Consider the following 26,521-nt stretch of genomic DNA (forward strand, 5'->3'; position numbering starts at 1 on the left):
CTTGGGGGCAAGGTTTGGAGAGGTGTTTGTTTTGTCCTTTGCAAAAATAAAAATTATTTTCCTCAAGGGATTTATATTCTCCTAGGGCTAGGGCAGAAAGGTGGGTAGGTGAGATGTTACATGTGACAAATAAATAAATGCTAAATATATACAGAGTAAATTTAAAAATTGGGGCAGTTGGGTGGCACAGTGGATAGAGGAGTCAGGAAGACATCTATCTTCTTGAGTTCAAATCTGGCCTCATTTACTCGATGTATGACCTTGGGCAAGTCATTTGGTCCTGTTTCCCTTAGTTTCCTCGTCTATAAAATGAAATGGAGAAGGAAATGGCAAACTACTCCAGTATCTTTGCCAAGAAAACCTCCAATGCGGTTACAAAGAGTCAGATATGACTGGAAAAAAAAAAGGCTGAGCAACGAAATTCAGAGTAGTTTTGTGGGAGAAAGGACAATAACAACTGATCAGAAAAGGAGATGGCCTTGAAGCTCAGGTTTCTAAGTATAGCTGAGGAAAACTGTTATTTAAGGGATGGGCCATAGCCTATGTGGAAATATAAGAGAGTTGAGATCAAGTATTCCGTGTATGGAAACTACACAGAGGCAAGCTTACCTAGAATGTTGAATGAGTGAAAGGAAGTAATTTCCCATCAGTATGGAAAGACAGATTGCAGCCAGATTATGAAGGATTTTAAATGGCAAAAAAGGGGGAAATACTTATTTAATCCAAGATACATTGGGGAGCCAGTGAAGCTTCCTGATTAGTGCAATGACATAGTCAAAGATGTATTTTAAATATATAAAGTTGGCAGCTATGTCTGATTGGAAGATGAATCAAAGAGGGGAGCAACCAGAAATTGTGAGAACAATTAGGATGTTGCAATACTTGAGGTGAGAGGTGATGTGGACCTCAATGAGAGTGGTGATCACATTGAGTGGAAAGAAGTGAATTGATACTAGAGATATGGTACTTAGATTTGATGAGACTTGGTGACTGCTTAGATATGGTGGGGTGAAGGCAAGTGAAGAGGTAAGGGTGACTAAGGTCAAAAACCTAGGTGACTAGAAAAATCGTGGTTTCCTCAGAAGAAATAAGGAAATATGGAAGAGGATCAGGTTTTGGGTAAAAGAACAAATGAATTTTATTTTGGACATGTTGAGTTTGAAAACTAATTTTCCTGAGTTCAAATCTGGCCTCAGATACTTATTAGCTATGTGACTCTGGGCAAGTCACTTAACTCTGTTTGCCTCAGTTTCCTCATCTGTAAACTGAGCTAGAGAAGGAAATAGCAAACTATTCTACTATTTGCAAGAAAAACTCCAAATGGGGACACAACTGAAAAACAACAAAAATGGGCACCCTGTTATAGTTGTCCAGAGGGAATTTGGGACTGGAGCTCAGAAGAGAAACAAGGCTTAAATAGGTAGACCTGGGAATCATCTGCGTAGATGTCATCATCATTGTACTTGTAAGAGTTGATATGAGTTACTTGTATACATAGTGGTTGTTCATTGACTGACCCGCTAAGATGTGGCAAAGAATATTGCCTCTGAAATATACTACTAATGTTATATAGGCTGTTTTAATTTTATTATTATTGTGATCATAATTTCCCATGTTATCAGTCCCCTCTTCTTATAAGGTGTGTCTAAGTAATTTTATCCTGACCTTTGTCTTGGGGTCAGATGTCAGCAGATTAGCCTAGGGGAAAGGAAGCAAAAGGCTCACCCACTGAGAGATAATATAATTTCAGCTCCCACATGGGCTTTTTTTTGTTCCTCTATCCATGTTTATACAATTCCTGATTTATTTAACCAGTTTAACATGAATTTATGTTTTTGAAATTTTGAGAACTGCAATATATTTTGCCTCTGTATTGTTTGTTATCGTCTGGTAAGGACAAACTTTTTTTTTCATAGTAGGTATGTTGGTTGTTGTTTAGTCATTTTAGTCATATCTGACTCTTTCCTGACCCCATTTGGGCTTTCTGGGGCAAAGATACTGGAGTGGTTTGCCATTTCCTTCTCCAGTTCATTTTACAGATGTGGAAACTGGGGTGAACAGGGTTAAGTGACTTGCCCAGGGTCATACAGCAAGTAAGTGTCTGAGGCCAGAATTTGAAATCAGGAAGATGAATCTTCCTGACTCCAGGCCTTGTGCTCTATCCACCGCACCACCTAGTGGCCCACAATAGCAATAGTGTATATTATTTTGAAGTTAGCTTCAAAAGAAGAACAAAAGGTATAAAAGATGTTTCCTCCCATACCTTATAGTAACAAACCATCCTGATGGAATCTTAGGGACATTCTTTCTCTCAATAGTTCAGGTCCTTGAGAGATTTCTTGTTTTTGAAGGGGTAACTTTCTCATGTCTAATGGACCTTTTTTTTTTTTAAGCAGAATCTGTGAAATTTTTATATTGCTTTTTTTTTTTTTTGAGGGGGGAAGGTGGAAAGGAGGTAGCATGGGGAGAAACTCAAAGAGTAGGTCATCAATTCAGTCATGATAGTCCTTTTTCATAAAAACTGTAAACCATCCAAAAGAAAAAAAATAAGACCCTATCCTTGAGCCAGTGAAAACATTTAACCTTCTTCTTTCTGCTTTCAGATTCCTTACCTCACAAAGTTCTTAGAGGCCACAGCAAAAGTGTGACTTCATTACTCTATCCTCATAGCCACTCTTCTAAATTAGATCAAAGCTGGATGGTTTCAGGGGATCAAGATTCTTGTGTAATCTGGTGGGACATTTTAACTGAAGAAATCTTGCATAAATTTCTTTTGTGGGCGGGTCCAGTAACCAGCCTTCTGATGTCACCAGAAATCTTCACAGTAAGTAAAAGGGGAAAAAAGAATCACTCAATTATTATTGTTATTATTTGAATTGCTTAACACTTTTCTTTTTATTTTAGTTTATACTTACAACTTAAGAGGGGTTTAAAAGCTTAATTTAATAAAGAAATCTACATTATCTTTTTTTTTCCTATTTGCTTTAGGAAAAAGACACTATTTGCTTTTTTGTGGGCTTGGGTTTGAAGTTAATCACAACTTTCCTTTGATATGGAAATTCACTCTTTATAGTCACTTATCAACTAAAACAGAGGAACCAGCATTAACATGGAGAAAGGAAATCCAGGGACCTTGTTTAACTAATAGTTTCTAGCCCTTTACCTAGCAAATCTTTATGGCTGGTACTATTAGAAATTGGTCAATTTGCTGATGATTCTCTGATAATAAACCTTGTAAATGACAATAATTATATTAGCTCACATTTGTGCTACACTTAAAGGTTTTACATAGAATATTCAGTGACAATGAGATAATCATAATCAATGATATCAGGGTAAGAATTGCTGTTTGTTATTCTAGCATAGTGTTTACTTCCTCTGGGCTATCCCCACTTGGTTACTCAGAGGTTGCTGCTACCTGGAGTTCAAAAGGGTTTGCACCTCATGGGCCTCCACCAATGAGCTTTTAGTTACCAGTCTCCCAATAGACATAATTAGCTATTAGCCAATGCATTTACTAAGATGGCATAATAAGACCATTAGTTATAAAATATTTTACTTGTCTTCTGAGTTCTTTTCCTCCCAAACATGGGACAAATTCATTCACAAATACATACAGTGTCTTTGCAAAGAGTAATTGGTCATCAACCAATGTGGAGTAGTAGTGAGGTACCCATGTGGCCAAGACAACTTGTAGTTATGGAACTTAAGGGCCTCCATGTCATTTGCTCTCCTAAAAAAGCCCTTTCCGATCTCCCTCCTAGGTGCATGGTTTCTGCTGGTGGGTTGTTCAGCTGGGCTCCTAAGATATCCACAGTTCTATTTTTCAAATGTCAGGGCTACTTCTCCCTTCAGTCTATGGTTCTTTCTCTCCCTCTCCATCTCCCCTTCACTTTCCCTCTCTCCCTACGCTTTTCCCTCTCCCTCTCCCCTTCCATCCCTCCCTCCGCCCCTCTCTCTTTCTCTTTCTCCCTCTCTCTGTCAGAAGTCCTCTTCTTTGTTTTGTTTTTTTGCGGGGCAATGGGGGTTAAGTGACTTGCCCAGGATCACACAGCTAGTAAGTGTCAAGTGTCTGCAGCCGGATTTGAACTCAGGTCCTCCTGAATCCAGGGCCGGTGCTCTATCCACTGCACCCCCAAAGTCCTCTTCTTTGAAGCAACTTTTAGAGTCTTATGTCCCTTCTCTTTCAACTATACCGTAAACTCTCCAGGTGCTGGATAGGATGGTTTCTCCTTCTGGATGAGTACCTCCATTGCCTGAAACCATGGTCAAGTTTATGGTTAGAGTCTCCTACATAGGCAGCTTCTAGATTGCAAATCTATGAATTTTCTCCACAGTTTAGCTATTTAAAACTCCTAAGAGCATGGCCTAACCAACCTGTAACGTTGCCCCTTCTGATTTTATCAGAAAGGTATTTTGTAAGGATCACTGGGTGTTAGCACCTTGTAATACAATATTTCATTACCTGTGTTATGGAATTTGCTTTCTGTAACTACATCAATTATGGTGGGGGAGTCAAATTATTGCCTTATAAATAAAAATAGGTCAAAAATATATTGAATATATTTTGAGCTAGGTGGCTTATTGCATAAAGCAAAGGCCCTGGACTCAGGAGGACCTGAGTTCAAATCCAGCCTCACATACTTACTAGCTTTGTGACCCTGGGCAAGTTATTTAACCCAGATTAATAACTCTGCTTGGGAAAATATTTCAAATTAGGTGAAAGATCTTCACTGGTAGACCTTTGTGCCCAAAGTCCAAAGAATTAAACTATTTTCTGCAAAATTTCAGCTATCCTTCCACAATGCTCCTAGATATAAATTATATTCCAGTTAAACAGTAGAGAAGAAACAGTATTTTATGGAGTGACGCTTACCTGTACAATTGTTCTTATTTCAGGGATTTCCTATATTGTGTTGGAGATACCAATTGCCTTCTTAGATTATGGTCAAACTCATGGGATAATGATGATATTGATAATTTTTCACGTTTATGTAAACCTTGTAATTTACAGAGAGTTTTCTTCACAATTTCCCTCTCAGATAGGTAGTGCCAAGTAGTAATATTTCTATTTAATTGTTAAGGAAAGTCAGGCGTAAGGAAGTTATACCCTAAGACCATCCGTGTTGTTTATGCCATAGCCCATACTAGAACCTGGGACTTCTGCCACATTTTCGGCTACATATGCTATATGGCCTGTGAATCATACAATCATATTTTGAGGCTACAAATGAGAAATACTGGTTTATGTTATGCAAATCTAACCTAAACTGAATCTACCAGAATTACTCTGGGAAAAGGTAGTAAGTGGATTTTTTTTGTCATTGCTCAATTTTATTCTGTACTTATTATTTCTATTGACTTTATTTTGCCTGAATTTGATGGGAAGATGTCAAGTTTTAAACTTTAGTTTACTATAGATTACAATTCAGAAGTTTCCACTGTAATCTTTGTCCTTTCCTGTAGTCTGTTGAGTTTAAGTAATCATCTTGTGTTTCCATATTCTTGAAATAACAATTTGAGCTGAATGAGAGGAACCATGGAAATCCATCAGTGAAAGTTGTGTTACACATAAGGGCTTAGAGAAACTATCTTGCCAATGTAAACATTGTAAACTAAAAACAAACCAAAAGTCTGAGTCATCTATTAGAAACATCAAATTAAATTAACTCCTACAGAAATAATGTCATTTATTTCCTAGTTGAAAGATCACCACGCCGTGTGCTGCGTGTGCAATGACCACTCAGTTATACTACTCCACCTTGAGGAACAGACGTGTCTTTTGAAGGCTCAGAAGCACCTTTCCCCTGTGACAACAATAAAATGGCACCCTGTAGAAAATTTCTTAATTGTTGGATGTGCAGATGATTCTGTTTACATCTGGGAAATTGAAACTGGTAAGTAGCATATTTTTCTAAAAATTCCTGATGATAGTATTTTTTCGAAGCAAATGACAAGGCAGGAGGGCCGGGAAAGCACAGCAGGCCTAACCTTTGGAGATTTTAATTTTAGTACAAATGGGCTGTGCTTAATGACTTCCAAAGAAGCTGGGTGCGCCGATAATAAAATACAATAGCCTAAGTCAGATCCTGACAAGCAGATGATTAGCTGACATTGCAGTGCACAGAAATGAGCCGGATATTTCTGGAAGCTATAAATAAAAACATAAGTTATCTACTTTAATTATTAACAAGAGAGAAATTTAGTGTCCTACTCATCTCAAATTATCATTAGATTCTGCCTTCTTCAGCACACTCCCAAGCTCAGCAACCTTTTGGGCTAATTGATGATTTGTAATAATGGAATATAATTAATTGCAAAGCTGACAAAAGTCTGGTCAGGAAAGCTGAGAGTTGAGTGTTCTCCCTGAACTTTGTATATGCCAGGTGTTTAGGATAGGGAAGGTGACAATTCAAAGGATAAGAAATATGTCATAGCAACTTCTAGGTTGTCTAAAATCTTAGACTTCTGTGACCAACAATAGGTTACTCACTCTTTTCAGGTGAATCCTGGGAGTGTAACAGGAGGGACAAGGTAATTAATGAATGTGAGCAAATGAGTTGTTATAAAAGTACATTTCAGTGAAACCCCCACATGAGTTTTTATTGATTAATCAGTAATGGTTTTGTGCTGGATACTATCAACAGAAAGGATGGTTTATACTAGCAGTTCTCAAAGAGGGTTCTAAGGGACCCTGCTGTTTCATGTGATCCTGAGATAAAACCTCTACCTTTTCCTAACTCAGGAGCTGTGTGCTCTGACCCAAAGGGGATTATGCCAGACTATGGGTCTTCCTTCCTTTTGCAGCTAAGACCTTAATGACCAGTGTATAAGAATGGTTAGTCATAGCTAGCATGTTAAAGCATTGCTTATCTCAAGTTACTGCAATATCCCCAATCCCAATTTCCATCCTCATCACCACTTCCTCCTGGTCTTTATTTCTGCTAAAATATGAAAGACACACCTGCTGCAGCCCTGACCTCCATTGTCTTCCACTGTCCTCTGTTCCAGTGGATAGAACTCCTGCATCAGTTAATGAACCTCCTAGCAGAGTGGTTCATGAGTTTGCCTGTAGCATTTTATATTATGTCAATAGGTTTCAAGCCTTGAATAGCATGAAGCCAAATGAGTTCTGTCGTCGATTCCTCCTCATCCCTGCCTCAAGTCTCCAAAGTGTCCTTTAAGTCTCATTGAAAGTCCCCCTTTCTATAAGAACCCTTTCCTTGTGCTCCTTAATGCTAATGCCTTCCCTCTGTTAATCGTCTTTCATTTATCCTGTAATGTCTACATAGTTATTCATAGGTTGTCTGCTCTATTAGACTTTGAGCTCTTTGAGAGCTGGGACTGGTTTTTACAGTTGTTTGTACTTCCAGAATTTAGCTACATGCAGGCAAATAGTAGGCGCTTAGTGAATGCTTGTTGACTGACTGTATACTACGACAATTTAGATGCATACAGTATAATGTAGTTAACATTTCTATAGTGTTTTTAAAGTCTGCAAAGTGCATTTGATCTTCCAAATAACCCTAGGAGGTAGGTGTTAGTATTATTTCAATTTTATAGATGATGACACTGAGGTTTTAGGTTACCCAAGAGAGTTTTAGTGACTAACTCAATATCCCACAGCCAGCAAGTATATGAGACAGGATTTGGTCTCAAGGTCTTTTAACTTCAAATTTACCATGCTATCCATTGCATTTCCTTGCTGCTTTCCTCTTACTTTCTCTCCTCCTTTCTTATGTTCTTTCTTCTTTCCCTCCCTTTTTTCTTTCCCCTTTTTTCCTCTTATCTTCTTCCTTCTTTCCTTCATTCTTTCTTCTCTTCCTCCTTTCCTCCCTCCCTCCCTCCTTCCCCCCAAAATTCACTCCCTCAAGGAGCATTCTAATGGGCATAGGCAACAAGTATATAAATGGGTACATACATTCAAGACTGCTGGATTTATTATTTCGTTGTTGTCTAGATATATGAAAGTGATAGAGAAAATGGTAATAATGCAGATTAAACTTAAAAGTATGTCCTGCTATATCCCCTGCCCCGCCCCCAAGGAGCTGGTTGTTAAACTTTTGCCTTCCCACCCTTGTAAGTAACCTTAGAGAGGAAGTCAGTAGCTGCTAGGGGGAAAGGAGATGTGGTACCAGGAAAGGCCTACTGCAGAGTATTTGAGATAAATCTTAAAGGGACTGGGGACTCCAGGATGTGGAGGTGAGGACAGGGGAGATGGAATGCCACATGGATGGAGCAGCTAGTAGGCCAATGCGGCTCTACCACATAATGCCTAGAGGGGAGAGATGAGTAAGAAGATTAGAGACAGCACAGGGCCAGGAAGCATAGGGCAAGGTTATGAAGAGCTTTAAGTGCTGGATATAGAAGTTTGCATTGGATCCTAGAGTTCCTGAAGAGCCCCTGGTTTATTGTATGTGCACGTGTGAGTGTGTGTGTATGTAGGGAGGTGTGTGACAGGGTCAGAACAACTCATTCAGGAAAGTCATCTCTGAAGAGTGGGTTGAAATGGAGAGGGGGAGAGGGAGGGAGGGGGAGAGGCAGGGGGACAAATTAGATAGCTATTATAAATGACCAGGTGAGAGGTGATGAAAGCCTGAGTCATGAAAGTAATACCACACTCTTTTACTTTATCAGAACACTTTGTGAAATACTTAATACCCCCAAATACTCCACACAATCTCTGTCCTCTGAAATATTCCATTAACCATTACTGCTTTTCAGTCAGAAATTACGCTGTTAGAACCAAAGCCTTGTGGGTTCTTCTAATTAGGATTTCCTAGACTCTAGAAGATATAATGCACTAAATTAATCCACACCAAAATGTCAATAGCTTATTGATGTTGTTCAGTTGTTTCAGTCATGTGTGACTCTTTGTGGCCCTATTTGGGGTTTTCTTGGCAAAGATACTGGAGTGGCTTGCCATTTCCTTCTCTCATTTTGCAGGTGAGGAAACCGAGGCAAACCCTTGCTCAGGGTCACATAACTAGTAAGTGTCTGAGTGCAGATTTCAATTCAGGTCTTCCTGACTTTAGGCCCAGCACTCAACCACTGCACCTCCTAGTTGCCCCTCAATGGCTCATTAGTAATTGCTATTCTAGGGTAGCCTCTAATTAATTAATTCTTGGACATTTGGAGAAAGAAACTGAAGGGGCTGGTCAGAATGTTGAATGATGGTGGTAGGGATAGTAAGAATCATAAGTGTGATATGAGAGGGAAAAGAACCATTTCACCTCTTGCACAATTTTGTATAGTTATTATCCCCGTTTTTCAGTGTACTTAACTCCATGTGTATGGGGAACTTTTCATCAATTATTTAAAAAATTACTTATGGTAGTCTTTTGAGATCTTACAGTTTATTCAATCCTCATTTATTCTATCCTCCTCACTTTACAGATAAGGAAATTGGGACTCAGCAGGTTAAATAATGTAAACAAAGTTACACGGGGTACCAAGGAGCAAAGCTGGGACATGGAGTCAAAGTGCCCGAGTTTGAATGTTGGTTCAGCCACATATGTGGGTGATTCACTTAAATTTTCCCACCTTTCATTTCCTCATTTATAAAATGAGCAATTTGGATTAAATCCCTTATAGGGTCCATTCCAGATATTAATCTGGAATTCTATGATCCTTGTCATGCAGAAAGAATACTCAAGGTATTGAGAAATATGTTGATCAGTCATTTCTTCTAATGGATATTTTTTTTCTGTGTGAGGCAATTGGGGTTAAGTGACTTGCCCAGGGTCACCAGCTAGTAAGTGTTAAGTGTCTGAGGCCAGATTTGAACTCGGGTCCTCCTGACTCCAGGGCCAGTGGTCTATCCACTGCCCCTAATGGACATTTAAAAGGCATAATTTTCCCCAGAAACACATCCTGCTCCCTTATAGTAGTTTAAAAAAAATTAAAGTTTCAGTTGGGACTCATTTACATAAAACACAGTACTAACATTTGAATTGTTTTCCGAGTTTTAAGGGAAAGAAGGTATCCTCTCCAAGCCTTTCTTTAGTAGTCCTTGTTGACATTAGGGTTTATAACTAGCAATGGACTGGGACAAAGGAGGGTGAGATAATCAGGTTGTAAGCCCTCAAGGACAACGGCTAGATTTTTATATTTTTTTCATATCCCTCTGTAGCATTAAGTACAAAACTCTGGAACTTGATAGAGCTAATGAGCCATTTCAAGTTTTCTTCTTTTGTTGTTGTTTATTTGAGACAAGAAGGCATATCTCAGACCTATGTACCTTTCCCCAATTTTGATTTCAGAGACATAATGGTCCTTTTAGATGAGAATCTGAATAAGGTCTTAGATGTCAGGCTAAAATGCTCTTCTTTTGAAAGGGTAGACAGAAGAAATAGACAAGAATGCATATAACTTTGAGTACCTTTTTCCCCTTACTAAACAAAGCTGTATTCCTGGACTTGGAGTGATGGGGCTATCCAGTTTTGTGTATTGATTTGTTAGCCTTCCTATGATGTTGAGATCTAGATAGGAGGGGAAAAAATAGGAGATGTCATTATTGATTAATATCTGAGTGCCTACAGTGTGTTGGGCAGTGACAACTCTGGGCAGCTTTGTCACCTCCATCACTCTGGAACACAATAGAAATAATTTAATACTCATTTTTCTAAAATACAAGCCAGGAATAAATCTTGACTCTCAGATAAGATTCTATAAGATAAGAACTATTCTTTGAAAGGACTATGTGCTCCTGTTAAAACAGGGTGAATGGAGAAATTTTCGTGGCAAAATTTTTTTTCTAATTTCAGATAGATTATTTTATTAATGATAAGACCCTCCAGTTAAAATCCATGTTGTTCAATGTGAGGTATTAGATAAACAGGGTTTGTGTATAAAGATGCAGTCTCTTGCCACTTTCTTGAAAATATTTTTTGTAATGTTAATCTTCTGATCAGACTTATCATTGTAATTGTAATTAAATAGTAGCACCTCAAATAAAAGTCAAAATTCTGGCAATCTTTACCCTTTGGAAGGAGAATTAAAAGCAATCAAGGCCTTCTGTACCTTCTCAATCCATCTGTGGCTAATTCTATGAGTTACCTTCAGAGCATTACTATTACCTTATCAAATTTTAATTAATTTATGCATCGTTTCAACAACTCTGGTTATCTGATTTCTTGAGTATGGCAAAATAATTGAGAGGACTCCAAGTAGGAAGAATATTGTCAGCAGAAATGATAGCTAGCTTCCAGGGGAAATATGGAAAAGCAAATATATTAATGTTCAGCCAAGAAATGGCTTGTTAAGTCATCAAGAAAATGTCAAATTAGTGGCAATACATAGGAAATTCCTGCCAAATGAATCCCAGTCTTAACTGGCCTTTGCACATAGATGCCTGCTGTGAATGTATCTTCTTGCTTCCAGGTTCTTTTGGGAAACCAAAATAGCATCTCTTGCCCTCAGATGGATGGTGGTAATGATTGGATGAATGAATGAATGAATGAATGAATGAATGAATGAATGAATGAAAAAGCATTTAAAAGTGATGATTAAGTGTCAAGGACTAGTTATACAAGAATAAAAGCAAAGATGATTTGTGCCCGCAAGAAGTTTACATTCAAAGAAGAAAATTTTAAAAAGGGCAGTGGTGACCAAGAGCGGGGTATTTGGTCCAGTTACAAGATTGTGGATGGACTTCTAAGACCAGTCAGGGGAATAGATTGACATTTCCTATCCAGGAAATATGCCAGAGTTGATTTGATTATGGTTCATGTTTCCCAAACTAGAAGGGGATGAAGAACCCAAAGAGGAAATGACTAGAGAGCCTAGAGAAGTATATCATGGTGGTTTGAGTTGTCCAGTAGGTGGCGAGGATCCAGGGGAGATGGCTGAATAATAGGGAATAAAGTGAAAAATGGTGACTGGGACTTTCTAGTAGTGGTATTTCCAAAAGAAACAGAGACCACTAAACCATACATAAGTATCCCTGCAAGCCACATGACTTAGAAAACCACATGTTAATACTATCTATGTTCTGTTGTATTTTTATTTATTTTGTTAAGTATTTCTCAATTACATTTTAATCTGATTTGGGCTGCATTCAGGAGTGTTGTGGGTTGTGTGTTTGACATTCTGTTTTAGGAGAAGTAGTTACCAGTCAGGATAGGAGCCCAAGGGTAGACGTTTTTTCAAGGTGGAAAGGCAATTATATGTGGGGTTCAAAACCTGCATAGAGACTCAGGGATATCAGAATTTGGGATTGAAAAATATTGTCAAAAATCAATCAAAAAGGATAAAGCACCGGCCCTGGATTCAGGAGGACCTGCATTCAAATCCTTCCTCAAACACTTGACACTTACTAGCTGTGTGACCCTGGGCAAGTCACTTAACCCTCATTGCTCCACCAAAAAAAAAAAAACAGTCAAAAGAATGTATTAAATTTATTAAATATCAGACTTTCTGCTAGGTGCTGGAGATGCAAAGACAAACATTAAACGGTCCCTGATTTCATGATTACTATTTCAGCTGTTATTTCTTTCATGCCTTCATCATGGTGTTGTAGTGAACCTGGGTTCTTTTTTTTAAATATATTTTTAAAAATTAAAACAATTTTTTTTAACCTGGGTGCTTTGGTTTTTTTGTTTTGTTTTGTTTTGTTTTTTTTGGCAGGGCAATGAGGGTTAAGTGACTTGCCCAGGGTCATGCAGCTAGTAAATGTCAAGTGTCTGCAGCCGGATTTGAACTCGGGTCCTCCTGAATCCAAGGCCAGTGCTTTATCCACTGTGCCACCTAGCTGCCCTGCATGAACCTGGGTTCTTTTTTTTTTTTTTTTTTAATGAGGCAATTGGGGTTAAGTGACTTGCCCAGGGTCACACAGCTAGTAAGTGTTAAGTGTCTAAGGCCAGATTTGAACTCAGGTACTCCTAACTCCAGGGCTGGTGCTCTATCCACTGCACCACCTAGCTGCCCCTGAACCTGGGTTCTTAAAGGCAATTTTACAGAAGGGCCAACTACACCAATCCTGCTAAGTCATTAGGAAGGAATTGGGGGCACTTAGGGCACCTTATTTCCATGAAACACTGAGGTTAGTGACTCACATAGTAGTTACACAGCTAGTATTTATGAAATTTGGATTATATTATGAGATTATATTTATGAGAACCCACATATTCTTAGACTCTAATGTGGTCCCCTTAACATACTTGGCCATGCTTTCTCTCCCTTAAAGGGAGTTATTTGGAAAATCTACTTTACTTATATATGCTATCTCATTTATAATGATGTCAGAGAAACTAGAATTACTTTACTTTCATAGTTTCAAATCATATTAAACATGGATCTTTAGAAAAACTACTAAGAATGACCAGATAGCTTATGTCTTTTATTTTTGTTTGTTTGTTTGTTTTTTTGTTTTTTTAGTGAGGCAATTGGGGTTAAGTGACTTGCCCAGGGTCACACAGCTAGTAAGTGTTAAGTGTCTGAGGCCGGATTTGAACTCAGGTACTCCTGACTCCAGGGCTGGTGCTCTATCCACTGCGCCACCTAGCTGCCCCGCTTATGTCTTTTAAATGCTAATATTCTCAAAATATTTTCACAAAATATCCAGAATTTAGGAGGTTGCCATCATTTTACATCACCTCTAGCTTCATTTGTTGAGCCAAATAGAGTGCACAATTATCAAAAAGTATATAATCAGCTTTGCCAAAATAGCATTTCAGTACTTTAAAATTCATACCTTGTCACACCAAAATGTCACATAAGGTCACCATATCAAGAAGTAATTTTCCACTCCACAAATTTTATTGGCCCACCCTCATCCTGGACTGTTTAGTCTATACTACTATAAAGATAAAATAAATTTAAAAAAATTTTTTATGAAGGACCAGTTCTATCTCTGAAACCTATGAGGCCTACTGTCATCGTGCCTTGAAATGGTAAAGAAATGGATTTTTTCCTGGTTTTATTGTCAGGCTTTCTGTTGGGTAGAAACAGGTACAAATTTAGATTCTGTTTCCTGCTTTGTCAGCATGGCCAGCTTCCTCCAACTTTCATTATATTTGTCTTAAAGATAGTATTTGGATTTGTAGCATCTGACATATAATAATCTCTTGTGTCATTTTTCTAAAGATGCATTATTTTGTTGTTGTAGATTATAGATAAAATTCTCTTAGTATGAGGAGATTTTTCAGAGAAAAATATGTCCCATTTTGAAAGACAAAACATGATTTTCCTATTTTACCTTTCTCTAAATGCTTTCGTTATTATTATTATTATTATTATTATTACTAATATGCTTAAGTATACTCTGCTAACAGTTTCCTTTATCCTTTTTCCTCCCTTCTTTCCTATTTCTGGGTACTTAGAGGTTTGTTATAATTTGCTATTTTTAATCCAAAAAAGGGTTTTTTGTGAACTTTTCCTGCATTTGTACATTCTTGAGGTTTGCATGAGTGCTGAGGTTTCTATTGGGTCTCTTGGTAATTCTTCTTTCTCAAGCTGCCTATTTGTTTCTAAAGTTTGTTTTCCCCCATGCCCTGTCCAATTCAGCTCCTGAAGCATTTATTGACCACCAGCATTGTGTGAGGCCCTGTGGAAGATGCAAAGGTTCAAGGAAGGGGCCTTGACCTCCAAGGAGTTTCAGTCTTTGGGGAGCAGAAGATTTATACTCATGTAATAATTAAAGAATGAGACAAGAAATCATACAGTAGGGATCTAATGACTTGGGGCTTTGGGGAAATTGTTCCTTTTGGGGACACCTGGGCCTCGGCTAGACTTAGCCGCTTTCTACTACTACTGCTTGGAATTAATTAGAAGGTGGTAAGTAACCCATAGAGGATTGGATGGGAAGAGTGCTTGTAAACTTCTTGAAGACACAGAAGTCGGGGTACAGATTCTTTCAGTTATGCAGTCATTTATGGGGCACATTGTCTACCACTCCTTAAGTACCGTAGCTACCAGAGTCTGTGTTGGGACATCATATCATTGCCTTTCAGATTTCAGGCAGCTCATATTAAGGTCTGCTCTTTGTCAGTTCTCTTAAATCTAGGCATTTCTACCTAGATATCTCACTTCAATACTCCAGTGAACCTATGATCTTATTGTGTGAGTATTTTCTCCAGTGATTCAAATAACAGCCAATCCAAGCCTGATTACATTGTGTGACTCTTCCTCACATCTTTCCATATGCTTGACACAGGGAGTCTACTGAGTATTCTGGGGGCTTTCTTCATGTCTACTTCAAATTGTGAAGATAGCAGTGGAACTCATGAGCTAATAGAATTACTTTCCAATTATTTTTTAAACTCAGCTTTACAATCTATTTGAGAGTCACCTTGGTTTAAGTGGAGAGAGAACTGTCTTGTGAGTCAGGGAATCCTGGGTTCAAATTTAACACATATTGATTGTGTAACCTGAACAAATTACTTACATTCTCAGAGCCTCGTGGGGCTGAAATTTAATATACAGAGCATTAATTGGGTGGCTCGCCGAAATATTGGGGTCCTGGAAATAATGAGGGACCTTTAGGTTCAAAGCTCCCTTGCCTCTGAACTGCCCTTTTAGATATTTCTCCCAGGCCAATAAGAAAGGAGCCTTATAGCTTCTTTTCCACAAAAGGATCAGATTTTATTACTTGGGAATTAATTAAGCAACAAAAGTGAAATTAATAAAAATCAAAAATAAGGAAATAGGAAAAAGAAATACAGGTAAATTCTCTTAACTCACCACACCTGAAAAGTCTGCTAGCTTTCTCGCATCACCGAGAAGACCAAGGAGCCAGTGGGCGAGTGAGAGAGCCTTCTGGAAGAGACTCTTCTCCCCTCCCCCAAAACGGGAGGTCCTTCATAACTACCTATGGAGAGTTCTCCTTCTGACCTCAGTAGCATACATAACTTCAGGGTAGGCCAGGTGTGGCCTCTCCCAAATGAGTCAGCTAAAACTCCAATAATTTTTTACCACAAATAATTTTTACCACAGCCTAAAGTAACAACTCTCTGAGGCTTAAAGCACAGTTTCTCAACTGCTGATCTGTCTTAATCTGGAGAGTGATGAAAAAAGAACATGGGCAAGTAAGCTAATAGAGGAAGTTCTGGACTGTATACACACACGTGTGTATACACGTATGTGTAATATATATGTATATGGTTATTGTGTCTGCTATTTTACCAAGTCTTTACTGATTACTCACAATTTCTCACCTAATATGACCCCTTGATTTATTTTATCTATGGAAATTATGATGTTCTGAGCTATTTGTAAACATGAAGACAGAGCATAATCAGATTTTATTTATGGCCTATGAGGTGTTAAATATATAAAGGGATATCCATACTGTTGAAGTTAAGGATTCTTTAAAGTAGAAAATTTGTTTGTTTTGTTGTTGTTTTGTGGGGCAGTGAGGGTTAAGTGACTTGCCCAGGGTCACATAGCTAGTGTCAAGTGTCTGAGGCCGGATTTGAACTCAGGTCCTCCTGAATCCAGGGCCAGTACTTTATCCACTTCACCACCTAACTGCTCCCTAAAGTAGAAAATTAAAGAAATATGAAAGCTGGATTTCATCCTTGAATTATGGTTAGAGGCACTAAATGATATATCTTAGGACCCTAATAACAGAGTCCTGACAGTGAAACTTGGCCTCTCTTTTGACTACGCTCCATACTGTTGGTGAGAGTCCATGGCTAGATTGTTGTTGTTCAGTTGTTTCAGTCATATCCAACTCATCGTGACCCTATTTGGGGTTTTCTTGGCAAGGATACTGAAATGGTTTGCCATTTCCTTCTCCAGCTCTTTTTACAGATAAGGAAATGGAGGCAAACTGGGTTAAGTGAATTGCCCAGGTAAGTAAAGTCAGATTTGAACTCAGGTCTTCTTGATTCCAGGCCTGGTACTCTATCCACTGTACCATCTAGCTGCCTTCTGTTTCTGTTTAGGAGAAACTTAACACATGTTGCTTTTCATTTCTTTTTTAAATTTAGGATTAAAAAAATTTTTTTAAACCTAATGTTCTTGGTACATACACATGTATGTATATATATCAAGTATATCTTTGTAAGCTTCCTTTATCTTAATAACACAGTTGTTTTTAAAATCTTTTTTGGGGGGGATGGGGCAATGAGGGTTAAGTGACTTGCTTAATGTCACACAGCTGACAGTGTCTGAGGCTAGATTTGAACTCAGGTCCTCCTGAATCCAGGGCCAGTGCTTTATCCACTACGCCATCTAGCTGCCCCCTTTTTAAAATCTTTTTTAAAAAAATTAGCTTCGTGTGTGTGTGTGTGTGTGTGTGTGTGTGTGTGTGTGTGTGTTTGTTTTTCTTTTGCAGGGCAATGAGGGTTAAGTGACTTGCCCAGGGTCCCACAGCTGTCAAGTGTCAAGTGTCAGGCCAGGTTTGAACTCAGGTCCTCCTGAATCTAGGGCCAGTGCTTTATCCACTGCACCACCTAGCTGCCCCAACACAGTTGTTTTTTGAAAGAAAACCAAACACAACTAATTTTATTTTCCAACTTGGCTCAAATGTGAAAGTATTTTTGATGGATCTTTGTTTTAACAATCCTAGACATCTTCACCCTAAGCTATTATGTTACAATTTCTAGGATACTGGCTAATACTTATGAGATTTTAATAATGTGTATATGCAATTACAAGTGTCATTAAGCCACTGATTTAACTTGAATCTGATAAGACATGTTTCCCATATCTTCAAACCAGTATTTGTTCTTTGTGTTAATGGGAATATTTTTCAATTCAACTTTTAATATAACTTTGCTAGTATCTGAGTATACGTTAGGAGTGTTATTGTGGGATGTACAGGATGTCTTTGGAACATTTGGTGTATTCAGAAACCAATATGAAAATCAATACAATCTCTAATGGTAAAAAAGAAATATTTTCTTTACTTAGCATTATTTTTACCAATTAAATCTTGCTTTTCACTGATTTTATTGTTTTCTTTTGTAGTCTCTCCCTTCCTGTTCTTTTTTAAGGTAGATTTGAACACACTAGATTTGAACACTGAGATCAGCTTCAGCTGACCCTCTTGCTTTGGTCAAGCATATGGAGAGGATTCTTGATTTAGATGTCCAGACATATTCTCTAGCAACAACGCCTGAATTGGAATATTTTAGGATAACAGCTTTGTAGCCTACCCTAGGAGAACCCCCTTCTGCAAGCATCCTCTGTGGAAGCTCCGAGACATTGGGAGCCTCTGTGGGTATCACAGCTGCAATGTTTAGCTGAGATAAGCCCAAAGGAGCCATCTGCCTTTCCCCAAGCTGACTCCTTTCAATTCCCTAGCAACTTCCCAATAACCAGCTGCCACAGAAAAGATTGGAAAGGCTAGATTCAGTGGACTGTAATGATTATAGGTCTCTGGGAAAATAGGCCCTCTAATCTGGTTGAGAGACTAAAGGACATTAGGTGCATTTTGTTTATCTGAGAGCACCAATGATTTCTGCCTTCTACCATAAACTCATTTGGGAAGGCTTGATAGGAAGTCTTTTGTGTTTCCAAGGATGGTCCAAGTAAAAAGAGAAATCAAAGGACAGGTCCTAAGCTGGAAAGCAGCATATAAAATGAAGACCCTCAGCCAGTGAGCAGATTCTTTTTTTTCCTATATTTAACACACATTTGTGTTGTGTTTTTTTTTTTTAATTATCAAAACCCACATGACCGCTAGACAAATTGATGGCATGTGTTCATTTTCGCCTTACCTTACAAGTCTGGGATATTTTGATTGGCCAAAAGCCACTTACCATTGCTTTCTACAAAGTAGCTTCTGTAGCTTGAAGAAGAATCCTGTGCTTATCCTTGTATTTTAAATTTTTAGAGAAATCTTCCTTAGCCTCCGTCTTATTAAGAACTAATTTCAGGGACATATTTCCTTTATCTCTGTTTTGTCTTTACTGCCTAGAATAGCAATTGATAAATATTAGTTGAATGAATAAATGAATTCAGGTCTGGAGCTTGTGTCTTATGGCTTAGAACTTGTTAGCAGTCTTCAAATACAGGGGTAAACAGAACTCCATGAAGTGGCACCTTGAGAAATTTCAATTCTGAAATTTCATGAAATGGACAGATAAAGCTACACAAGATTTGGGAAACAAAACAAACAAACAAACAAAAAACCAAAAAAACCAAACAAAAAACCCACCCACCACAAACTGTCAGGTAGAAATTATTAAGGAAAATTTGTACTGAGGGTACACATGATACAGATGCCTGAAATGGAATTGAAATAAGAATTTTTGACTTAACAGTTATTTGAAATTTGTAATTTCAGCCATAAGGTGACCTTATGTTTTCCTACTACAGAGAAAACTGTTATAGCTTCACTTTTGAAATCCACGATCCTCAGGCACTTTGAAATATGCCTATATTCTCTTTAAAATTCCCTTTCTTACTACTCTAATTGTTTTCATTTGTCAGTTTCTGTGTTAACAATCTCTGGGCCCTTGGGAGTATTGTCATCCTCAATGCTAATATTAAGTGTATAAAGTGCTATGCTGGGGACTATGTAGAATTTGAATTAAAAGTGAAGGTCGTTGTCCTCTAGAATCAGTCCATCAATCAATCGATGTTTATTGAGTACCTATTATGTGCCAGGCACTGTGCTAAAGGAATGGGGATGCGAAAAGAGTCAAAAGGCAGTCCTTGCCCAAAAGGGGCTTATGATGTAATGGGAAGCTTATGATCAAGTTTTGGCCACTACATAAAAGATAGATGTGATTGTCAGAGTGCAGTTGAAGGAATGAATGGATAAATGAATGAATTAAAAAAAAAAGCATTTATTAAGTACTTACTACTGGGCAGCTAGGTGGTAGAGTGCTTGCTGGGCTTGGAGTCAGGGAAATTGCTCTTCCTCAGTTCAAATCTGGCTTCAGACATTTACGAGCTGTGTGACCCTTGGCAAGTCACTTAACATTGCCTCAGTTTTCTCGTCTGTAAAATAAGCTGAAGAAGGAAATGGCAAACCACTCCAGTATCTCTGCCAAGAAAATCCCAAACAGGGGTGAGTTGGACATAACTGAAAACAACTGAACACCAAAAATATACAGAGCACTGTGTTAAGTTCCGGGAATACAAATAGAAAAGACTACTCTTTCTGTGAAGGAGCTCATATTTTAATGGGGAAGACAACACATGGAAGGTTTCAGCTGTGAGTGAGATGGCAAAGTCACATGGTCCTTAACCTCTTTAACCAGACTGTCAAGGGGTCTGTGGTACAAAGAAGTGTAAGAACATCTGGTCCAGTGGGAGATTTCCAACATTTCCATATGAAAAAAATGGTTTTATCGCCATATGATTCAATTCAGTACGCATTCTTAAGCACCCACTGCTAACTAAGCGTCAGGCAATATTTAAGTGGAGGATGTACAAAGATCAAAAGAAAAAGGTTTCTGTTCTCAAGAGGCTTGCATTCTCTTGGGATGGGAAAGGGATACAGCATATACGCGTAAATAAGTAATTAAATGCAAAGCATCCACACTTGAAAAAGATCTCAAAAGCCAGCCCAATTCAAAAGACAGTCATTAAGCACAGAGTATGTGCCAGGTAATAGGGATGGTAAGGCCACCTTGAAACAGCCCAACTCCTGAGCAGCCTCCATTCAACTGGCAGAATACAACAGTCAATACGAGTTAATATGAGGCATATCCAAAGTTATTATAAAGTCATTTCCAGCCAGGCCAAGTGTAATCTCTGCTACTGGGGAAACGGAGGCTGGTGGTTCATTTCTGCTCAGGAATTGTGGGCTACAGTAGGGCCAATGCTGAGTGCATATCCCACACTAAGCTTGGCACAAATAGGTCTAGGTCAGAAATAAAGCAGTTTAGAGCTTCCACGCCAATCAGCCACGGAGGAGATCCTAGGAGTAGCAGCTAAACTTCCAGGCTGGATGAGCAAGGTAGACTCTGTCCCTCCTCTCCACTCCTATACCTCAACCCCTCACCACTGCCTGCCCCCCCCCCCCAAAAAGAACAAAGTAATTTCCAAATGGAATTTTTTGGTGGATCATAATGGATCTCATGTAGGAAAGAGGGACACATGAGCTATGCATTGAAGGACCCTAAAAATTCCTTGGGCATGGTGAGAAGAGAGTTCAAGCACAGAATATGGAACAGCCTATGGGGTATAAGAAAAGGATGAACAGAACACTGTGGTGAACAATGAAGTGTTCCTGGAGAAAGCTAACACGAACCTGGGCAGAAAGAGGTCTACCTTGTAGTACACCAGGGTGCTAGTAAACCGCCTCATCAGCACAGTTTTCTGACATGCTACAGTTAGCCCTCAGGCTATGCCACTACACCTGGGCTTCAGCTACAGATTGGGGTCACTGCTTATTTTGAAACTCTGTAGAGTAGTTTTTGTGAGTAGCTAACATGTTGTGTAGTCAGCAACATTCTGGGATCCCAGTGAACTCACTAGGAGAAAACTTGTTTGTTTGTCTTTTTCTTTTGTATGATAGGAAGCAAACACAAAGCCATGTATTAATTGCTTAATTTGTTTGCAATCACAATATGAGTATGAAACCACTTTAAAATCATTTTGTTCTTCTTTGAATGATGTGAATGCAAAGCTTCTGTTTGTTAACATTTTAGGATAAATTCTTTCGAGTATCCAAACCAGGATAAGGAAAGTTCTTTGCAGCAAGCTCTGGATGAAGGTAAAAGGGAAGACAGAATAGAATCCTAATGTCAAAGAAGACTGAGATGACAGATAAATGTTTTTGATGGACAATATCCTGAAGCCAATAAAGTCCATAGGGCAAAAATGCCTCCCATTCTCCTATTTGATACTAATTGAGTAGCCTCATCTTAGTGATATTCCATTTACTATCAGTGTGACCTTTCTATGTGACATCATTTAATTTCTCTGGCCCTCAGGTTCCTCATCTGTAATGTAGGGGAACATTGAGGCTTCTTTCAGCTGTTATGATATTATTTCTACAATTTCTGTGACATTTGAAATATATGTATACTGGCATGTGTATACACGCATGCATGTGTATTATTTATAATGTAAATATATACATGTTCTATAAATATGCATGTTTTTATATCTTTATATATAGTACATAATAGGTGTTTAATAAATGTTTCTTGATTGATTGATTCTAGAGGTCAGAGACCTTCATTTTTTATTCAAATTCTGCATAGTCCCTAGAACAGCACTTTACACACAGATAATACTTAATATATCATTGAGGATAACCATACTCCCACAGGTCTACCTTTGAGATTGCTATTGGAGAAACTCTGACAGATGAAAACTGTTAGAGTAGTAAGAAATAAAAGTTAAATCGAATGGAGTGATAGGCATGCTTTGAAGTACCTTAGGATCATGTGATTTCAAAAGGAGAACTATAAAAGTTTTCTCTATCTGGAAAGAAAACATGAGGTCATCTTAAAGCTGGAATTAAGGATTCCAAATAAAATATTCAGCCATAATTTCTTATTTCAATTCTATCTATGGCATCTCTACCATTTACATTCGCAATACAACTTTCCTCAATAATTGCTTTATTGTAATTTGTCTATGTATGTACATACACATGTATGTATGTATGCCTAATCTGTGATTTTTATTGGCATAGGGAACTTCAAATGAGAAAACACCCTTTAATAGTTAAGATAAACAATGATTCTAGAACTTATGGTCTTTGAGAGTTACCTTGGGGCATTAAGAGATTAAGGGCCTTTGAGGGGGTCCCATAGTCCCATGTGTATCATTTTGACATTTTAAAAGTTCAAGAGACATAATTTCTGGGGAATTAGTCATTTTACTAATAATAGCAACATTTTAATAAAAAGAGGTCTATGGCACTCTTGAATGCCAAAGACAATCATGGTGGCTGCCTCACCGCTTATATGCCTTTGGAAGAGGGGTGTTCCTGAGGGTGGCAGTCAACTCTGATTGGTTAACAATTAATGAGAGAATGAATATTATAATGAGAGGCTGAACCTATCCTAATGAACTTTCATTGTTATTTACTTTTTAGTTACCCCCAGTCTTTGTCAGTCTATTCAAAAAAATTTTTCCCCATCCAAGCCTGAGCAGAAGGGAGTTTCACCTTAGATTAGAAGTCGGATCTAGTTGGGCGGAATAGCAATAGAATAAGGAGTTAGACCTGTCTTTTATCAGCCCTGTCCTTGAGAGACTGGACAAGGAAATAGGACAGGGGAAAAAAGCTAAGGTCTCCCCAATTTTAATAATTGGCTATTAATATAAAAGAGAAATAATTATTTCTCTAATCATGGATTCTAATGAACTGAAGTCTTCATGACCCAAAGATCAATCACTGTCACAATGCAAATAAATACATTTTTAATATATTAATGGTTATAGTAATTAATAGTATTTTATAATAATAATAATATTTAATAAATAAATTTTATTACATTCAAGTGCTTCAGGTTCTTGGAACTAAGATTTTCAAAACATTACCAATTAGAATTCCTTAATATTAAGTAATAAGGATGACTCATCAATTGTACTTTTAGGTTTACAAAGTGCTTTCTTCAGTAGCCAATGATGGCTATTTTAAAGATGAAGTAACTGAAGCTCTGAGAGGTAACCTAATTTGTCTAAAGATACACAGCCAGTCAATCAAAGCTTCATATTCCAAATCTTCCCTTTCTAATATACTATATAATGGACAGTATAGCTTATGATTAACATATCAGTTGCTTCTATGTAAATGGGTGCTCCTAAAATGATTGAGACCACTTGAAAGTCTCTACCCACCCTTTTAAGTTTATTTTAACCATTAATCCAATAGTTGCTGGTTTCTACTTGGCAACATATCAAATTTGAGGTAGAGAAATAATAATAATGAAAAAATGAGATACCCTCTTCTCAAACTTATATACATCCTGGAAAACAAGATTCATACACAAAATATTTAGAAACTAGTAAAATGTGCTGTTTATTTGTGAAACTATCTCTCTATGTCTGTCTGTCTCTGTCTCCCTCTTTCATCTATCTAACCATCCATCTATTTATTTGTTCCCTATACCACAAGTATAGGAAAGTTTTGATGTCAATTTTCCTCCAGTGATAGAGATTGCTAACTCATGGTGCTGAGACTACTATCAAAGAAACTCTGACAAGTGAAAACTGTTAAGAGTAGTAAGAAATAGAATTTTAATAGAATGGGGTGATGGACATGCTTTGAAGTGCCCTAGGATCATATAATTTCTTTTTTTGTTGTTTGTTTTTTGTTTTTTGCAGGGCAGTGAGGGTTAAGTGACTTGCCCAGGGTTACACAGCTAGTGTTAAGTGTCTGAGGCTGGATTTGAACTCAGGTCCTCCTGAATCCAAGGCCAGTGCTTTATCCACTGCGCCACCTAGCTGCCCCCTGGGATCATATAATTTCAAAGTAGAACTGTAACAGTTTTCTGTCTGGAAGGAAAACATGAGGTCAACCTATAGCTGAAATTAAGGATTCCAAATAAAACATTTATCTAAAAATTCTTGGATATAGGATATAGGAGGGGCAGTAAGGTGGCACAGTAGATAAAGTGCTGGGCCTGGAGTCAAGAACACTTGAGTTGAAACCCAGTCTCAGACACTTGCTAACTGTGTAACCCTGGGGAAGGCATTTAATCCTGTTTGCCTCAGTTTTCTCATCTGTAAAATGCGCTTGAGAAGAAAATAACAAATTATTCTAGTATCTTTGCAAAGAAAACCCCAAATGGGGTCACGAAGACTTGGACACAATTGAAATGACTGAACAACAACAAAAAAGAATAAAGGATCATAGATTTAGAACTAGAAGATACCCTAGATGACATCTGGTTCAACTGCCCATTTTCAGATGAAGATACTGAGGTCCAGACTTTCCCAGGGGTCAAAGAGCAAGAATTCAAATCTAGATCCTCTGACTCGACTATAACATACTTTCTTCCATGTGTGTTACAAGCTCTCAGAGTCAGGGTATGTCAATGGTAGGACTTCTATCCAGACCTCCCTGATTCCACAGCTGGCTCTCTTTTCTACTATAGCTGGGCTTCTTGAATGTTGAATTATAGACCTCAATATATAGGAGGGAAGATAAATTCTGGAGTTCTCCATAAATAAAAATATCCATAATAAAAATGAAAGGGGGTATGTTAGGGAGGGAAGATCATGTAAGGTTAGAAGCTTGACCTTTTCCTTCCATGGCATATATATCACCTTTTCTTCTTCCTTTTTCTCCCCTTTCTAGTGGGCTTGAGAAGTGAGAACAGGAAGAGTAGATGCAGAGACCTCAGGCTGAACTAAAAAGTAGGGGATTATTGATTACACCAAAGTGGATTGGATTGAGTTGTCTGTGGTTTGGAGACTTCCAAATAGTTTCTTAGAGCCAGCATGTCCCAACATGGGATCTCACATTTTCTGATGGTAATACAGAGAGAATTTTCACTGGCACACCATCATTCATTACTGAGGGTCAGGACAAAATTTACAAAATTATGACGTTCTTTTCTGATACCTTCTGTTTCCACTTCCTCCTTTTTGTCCTCCAGTCACCTTGTATAATCTTTTATCCAGTATGCCAGAATTCAATTAGGCCTACTTTCTCTCAAATGCAAACCCCCCCACCCCCCACCATGTTCTTGCCTTCCTTTTAACTGCAGTGCAATCTCTTGTTCACTGTGGGCAGTATTAGCTAAGTGATATTTCTGAAAGATGTAATTTCTCCTAAAGAGGGGCAGCTAGGTGGCTGAATGGATAGAGCACTGAATCTGAAACCAGGAAGACTCATCTTCATGAGTTCAAATACGGTCACAAACACTGTATGACCCTGGGCAAGTCACTTAACTCTGTTTACCTCAGTTCCTCATCTGTAAAATGAGCTGGCAAACAAATGGCAAACCATTTTAGTATCTTTGCCAAAAAAAACCCAAATAAGGTAACAAAGAGTTGAACGTGACTAAAAACTACTGAACAAAGCACCCCGACTTAAAGCTTTTCCTTTATGTAAGCATCAAAAAGACTCAACAACAACAACAAACAACTCCTAAAGAGAGTTTTCTTGGTAGTTCTAACCAGGAAGAACTTTTTAATTTCAAAGAGAAACTTGTAAATCATTCAGATTTATGGAGATATATGTTCAGATGTATGGGGAAAGTATTTTTGACCCTGGACTCTGTGTTCCTTGTCTACCTCACATTATAACTCCCAGTTCTAGTGAAATGTATTTAGTTTGCAGCTACTTATCACCACCTCCTTATTCCTTCCTGAGGTTTGTAACCCACATGACTCAGTAAAAACAATCATCAAAATTAGTGTTACTTCTAGTTTGTTGTTGTTGTTGTAAGCTACCTCATCTCCAGTTAAAACTATGACAGCAAAATTTCTTTTTTTTTTTTTTTGGGTGGGGCAATGAGGGTTAAGTGACTTGCCCAGGGTCACGCAGCTAGTGTCAAGTGTCTGAGGCTGGATTTGAACTCGGTTCTCCTGAATCCAGGGCCGGTGCTTTATCCATTGCACTACCTACCTTCCCCAAAAGCCAAATTTCTTAAACAGGAGTTTAGGAATGCAGAACCAAAATGTGGACAACCCCAAGTTGAGGACATTTCACAGA

General features: G+C 38.2%; 1 protein-coding gene across 1 annotated transcript in view; it reads left to right on the forward strand.

Annotated features, from left to right (window-relative positions):
- Positions 1 to 26,521, forward strand: part of WDR72 (WD repeat domain 72) — a 255,840-nt gene that overhangs the window by 31,120 nt on the left and 198,199 nt on the right. Inside the window, 2 exon segments of the mRNA XM_043980475.1 lie at positions 2,604 to 2,824; positions 5,702 to 5,897. Coding sequence (XP_043836410.1) covers positions 2,604 to 2,824; positions 5,702 to 5,897 — 417 coding nt within the window.

Source organism: Dromiciops gliroides, chromosome 2 (genome assembly GCF_019393635.1).
Source record: "Dromiciops gliroides isolate mDroGli1 chromosome 2, mDroGli1.pri, whole genome shotgun sequence".
In the NCBI taxonomy this organism is placed as follows: domain Eukaryota; kingdom Metazoa; phylum Chordata; class Mammalia; order Microbiotheria; family Microbiotheriidae; genus Dromiciops; species Dromiciops gliroides.